This window comes from Nannospalax galili, unplaced genomic scaffold (genome assembly GCF_000622305.1).
Source record: "Nannospalax galili isolate Female #2095 unplaced genomic scaffold, S.galili_v1.0 scaffold1145, whole genome shotgun sequence".
NCBI classification, from domain to species: domain Eukaryota; kingdom Metazoa; phylum Chordata; class Mammalia; order Rodentia; family Spalacidae; genus Nannospalax; species Nannospalax galili.
In genome coordinates this window covers 212,972-217,269 of record NW_008352265.1, presented here as the reverse complement: position 1 = coordinate 217,269, position 4,298 = coordinate 212,972, and the positions used below count along the sequence as shown (strand labels likewise).

Sequence of the window (4,298 nt, the reverse complement as noted above, 5' to 3'; positions counted from 1 at the left end):
CCCAGGTTCGAATCCCAGCACCCACATGGCAGCTAACAACTGTCCATAACTCCAGTTCCAGGGGATCCAACAGCTTCTGTCCTCTGTGGGCATTGCACAACACATATACACTTACCTACATGCAGGCAATATATGCATACACATAAATAAAAATAATAAAATATTTTAAATAGTTAAAAAAAAAACAGATGTAGGGGCACATGTCTGTAATTCCAGTGCTGGGGGTGAAGGGTGGTTGGAGACAGGTGGATCCCTGGTCTCACTGGCCAAACAGCACAGCCTAATCAATGAGGTTCAGGCCAAGAAGAAACCCTGCCTCAAAAAAGGACAAAAGGTAGATGATGTCTGAGGGAATGGCACCTGAGGTGGTTCTCTGGCCTCCACACACATGTGCATACACACATGCACACACACAAAATACTGTGTGAGGAATGGGAAATGACTGTTCTGGACCGTTCCAAGGAAGGTCATGTGACACTTAGGTGTTGACAGTTCATCAGGAAAACAAAGGGTGGAGAAATGCACATGCCAGAGCCCTGCCTGACCCAGGCCTGTCTGTCCTCCCATCCCGCAGGAGTCAGCCGAGACCAGCCCTGTAAGGTAGGCTGCACTTGCTCTTCCTGCTTACTCCGGGCCCCCACCATCAGTGACTTGCTCAACGATCAGGATTTACTAGATGTGATCAGGATAAAGCTGGATCCCTGTCACCCTACCGTGAAGAACTGGAGGAATTTTGCCAGCAAATGGGGCATGCCCTATGACGAACTGTGCTTCCTGGAGCAGAGGCCACAGAGCCCCACTCTGGAGTTCTTATTTCGCAACAGCCAGAGGACTGTGGGCCAGCTGATGGAGCTCTGCAGGCTCTACCATAGGGCCGATGTGGAAAAGGTGCTGCGCAGGTGGGTGGATGAGGAATGGCCCCGGCGGGGGCACTCAGACCGCTCCATGCATTTCTAGAGCCCCATTCTGGCACTGACCAGCATGGGCAGAGTATGCAACTGCCCTTACGATTTTCAAATGAGGACATGGGATGGGCAGTGATTGTCCTGAAGCCAGTGGCTTATGGACGGATGGATTCTGTTTTGGTGGAAGGTATTTGTTTCCTTTTGCACATTTAATTTAATATTTGAACCTGGAATTTGGAAAGTATTTTATAGACTTACGCAGGGGCTGAAGCCTAAGGTTGGGTTTTTGTTTCATTTTGTTTTGTCTCTTCATGGCCCCTGCTAGCCTGGAACTCGCTATGTAGACCAGGCCAGCCTTGATCTCACAGAGATCTGCCTGCCTCTGCCTCCCGAGTGCTGGGACTAAAGGCATGCGCCACCACACCTGGCATGAAGCCTATAGTTGGAATAGAATCATGCCAGGCTGGAAATAAAGCGACCCTCTCCTTAAGTACTGCTGAAGACTGCAGTGGGATCCAGACTGTGGATGACTCTGGTCATGTCTACATCATCCCGTGCAGGACCCTTCAAGACCAGCACATTCCTGGCTTTGAGGAAGCTGGCGTAGAGGAGTCACCCTGGTCTGTCCACTGTTGCTTTATAAAGTGCTTAGATTTGTGGGATGCTGTGTGTGGCCCGAAAACAAATGCCACGTTTTTTATCCAAGTGCCTTTGTAATCTATGGTCAATTTATGCTGTCATTTGCTTTAGTATCATTTTTAAAAGAAACATCAAATTTGATGGTTGCTAGGAGGGCAGAGTGGGTTAGTACACACCATGGTCACGGCAGTGGCAAAGGGCAGTTCTCAAAGTGCCTTTGTGGGGCTGGAGAGCTGGCTCAGTGGAAAGTGCTTGTTGTGCAAGCATGAGGAGTTTGGACCCCCAGAACCTCATTAAGGAATGCTGGGTGGGTATGGTGTCCAACCTGTAATTCCAGCACTCAAAGGGCAGAGACAGGTTCCCCAGAGCCAGTGGCTAGCTAGACTAACCAAACTGGTGAGCGCTGGGGTCGGGATAGAGACTGCCTCGATGAACAACGTGGAGAGTGGTCAAGGAAGTCCCTCAACATCAACTTTGGGACTCTACATGTACACGTACACCTACACACACATATGCAACCACACACATGCAAACATGCATATGTATACACAGGCACACACATGCTAAAAAAATCAATACCCTTTTGTGAGGCTGGAGAGATGGCTCTGGGTAAAGTACTGGCTGTCAAACCATGAGGATCTTAGTTCAATCACCAGCGCCCACATAAAAGCCAGGCATGGTCACACATGCCTACAATCCCAGTACTTGGAAGTCAGATTCAGGTGCTCTCTGGCCAGCCAGTCTAATCAAATTGGCAAGCTCTGGGTTCAGTGAGAGACCCTGTCTCAAAGAAGATGGAGGGGCTGGAGAGATGGCTCAGGAGTTAAGAGCACTGGCTGCTCTTGCAGAGGACCTGGGTTCAGATCCTAGCATCTATATGTAACTCCAGTCCAGGGAATCTGATGTCCTCCTCTGGCTTCCATGGACATTGCACAACATGAGTGCACTTCTCTCTCTCTCTCTCTCTCTCTCTCTCTCTCTCTCTCTCTCTCTGTTACCCATGCCTTTTTTCTGTGCTAGAGAAATAACTGAGGGCCTTGCACATCTAGGCCAGGGCTCTGCCACTGAGTCCATCCCCAGTCCCTCTATCATGATCTTTTTTTCTTTTTTCTTTTTCGAGACAAGGTCTCATGTAGTCCAGACTGGCCTCAGATTCCCTGTGTAGTTGAGGATGGCCTCATTCCTGATCTTCCCAGCCTCTCTCTACCTCCCGAATACTAAGATTGTAAACATGCATGGCCAACACCCAATTCAGCCATGATTTTTTTTTTAATTTTACTTTTTCTATAAGGCCGAATGCTTCCTTCCTTAAGATGAGACTCAGATAACCAATAAAAATTGCCTGGTCCATTGGTATCTATCTTTAGTTTCTGTTGTGCCCGCTGAAAACAAGATGCAGTGATACTGTGGTGCAGGTGAGTCAAGAAAGGAAGGCATGAGGTTGGTGCTGGGGGGCAGGGTTGGCACTGGCATCCTAATTCATAAGGATCTTAAACCAAATGAAAAACTGGATTCGAAGAACACCTGATGTTATTTGGTCATTTGTGGGGGTGGGCAAGTGTGGGATCAGGAAGGTCTGTCTTGGAGAGGTGGGATTTACTAGGTGTTTGGGGAGAAAAGACCGAAGATGGGGCCTTGGTTTGGTTAAAGACTCTGTGGAAATGTTGTTTGATGTTGATCATGGACTTTGAAAGTCATCCCCTCTGCTTAGTTCATGAATATCTGTATTAGTCTCTGATTAAAACAAGCTAAAGTGGTCTGGGGAGATAGCTCAGTCTAACTCATGAGGAACCCACGTAAAAAGCCAGGCACAGGGATGTGCACTTGTAATCCCAGTGCTGGGAGGTAGAGACAGGTGATACCTGGGGTTCACCTCCAGCCAGCACAGCCTGCTTGGAGAGCTACAAGCAAGCGAGACCCCCTGTCTCAAAAAAATAAGGTAGATGCTGTTCTAAGATTGTCTTCTGGCCTCTACATGCACATGCATACACATGAATTAAATGTTAAAAAGCTCAGAGGAAGAATAACATTGACTCATACAGCAGAAATATCAAGATTAACTGAAAAGAAAATTTTCTAAGCCACCGTTTTTTCCTGGTAACCATTACAGCAGTTTTCCCGGAGTTACTGATAAAGTCCGCTTCCCACCCAGACTGAACTTTAAGCAACAGTCTACTGCAATTTGCTCATGGCTTTTGCTTCTTTATTAATCACACCCTGCTCATCTTCCCCGCTCAGATTGATCAGACATATGTTCGACCAGATGTATTTAAATACCAGATGGTGATAAAATACAGAACTTGCTTTAAAATAGTTTCTCTGGAAAAATCATATGTTCTCTGTATCATGGGCCTGGACCAGGCTCCCAGCAGGGCCTGTCAGCAGTGTTCCACAGAGGTGCCTGGATGCCTGGCATTTTCCTTAAGCTGTCCATGACTGACTGTTCTCTGGCTGGGTCTCTCAGTCCACACTGCTCACAAACTCACTGTGTAGCTGAGGATGACCTTATATGTCCGCTTCTCCCGCCTCTACCTCTTGAACTCGGAGATCGTAGGTATGAGCCACCAGATCTGGTGTTTGTGCTCATTTCTTATGAGAAGGGCCCTGAGCATCATTTCGTGCAGCTGCAGGAAGTGGACTCTGGAAGGTGATGATGGAGCATAGCAAGGTACCAACGTTAGTGTCCCATCACCCCTAGGGGCTGAAAGCAGTAACCCCAGGCTGACCTGTGTCATGTTGACAGTCTGGCCGCTT

At 47.9% G+C, this 4,298-nt stretch overlaps 1 protein-coding gene across 2 annotated transcripts in view; it reads left to right on the top strand.

The window, feature by feature from the left end:
- The window catches only part of Edaradd (EDAR associated death domain), a 58,242-nt gene extending 55,937 nt beyond the window's left edge, over positions 1–2,305 (top strand). For both annotated transcript variants that reach the window (XM_029554077.1, XM_017802210.2), the window contains one exon: positions 575–2,305. In XM_029554077.1, the coding sequence (XP_029409937.1) occupies positions 575–957 (383 nt within the window). In that variant the 3' untranslated portion in view covers positions 958–2,305. The remainder of the gene's footprint in view (positions 1–574) is intronic.
- Positions 2,306–4,298: the final 1,993 nt, after the last annotated feature.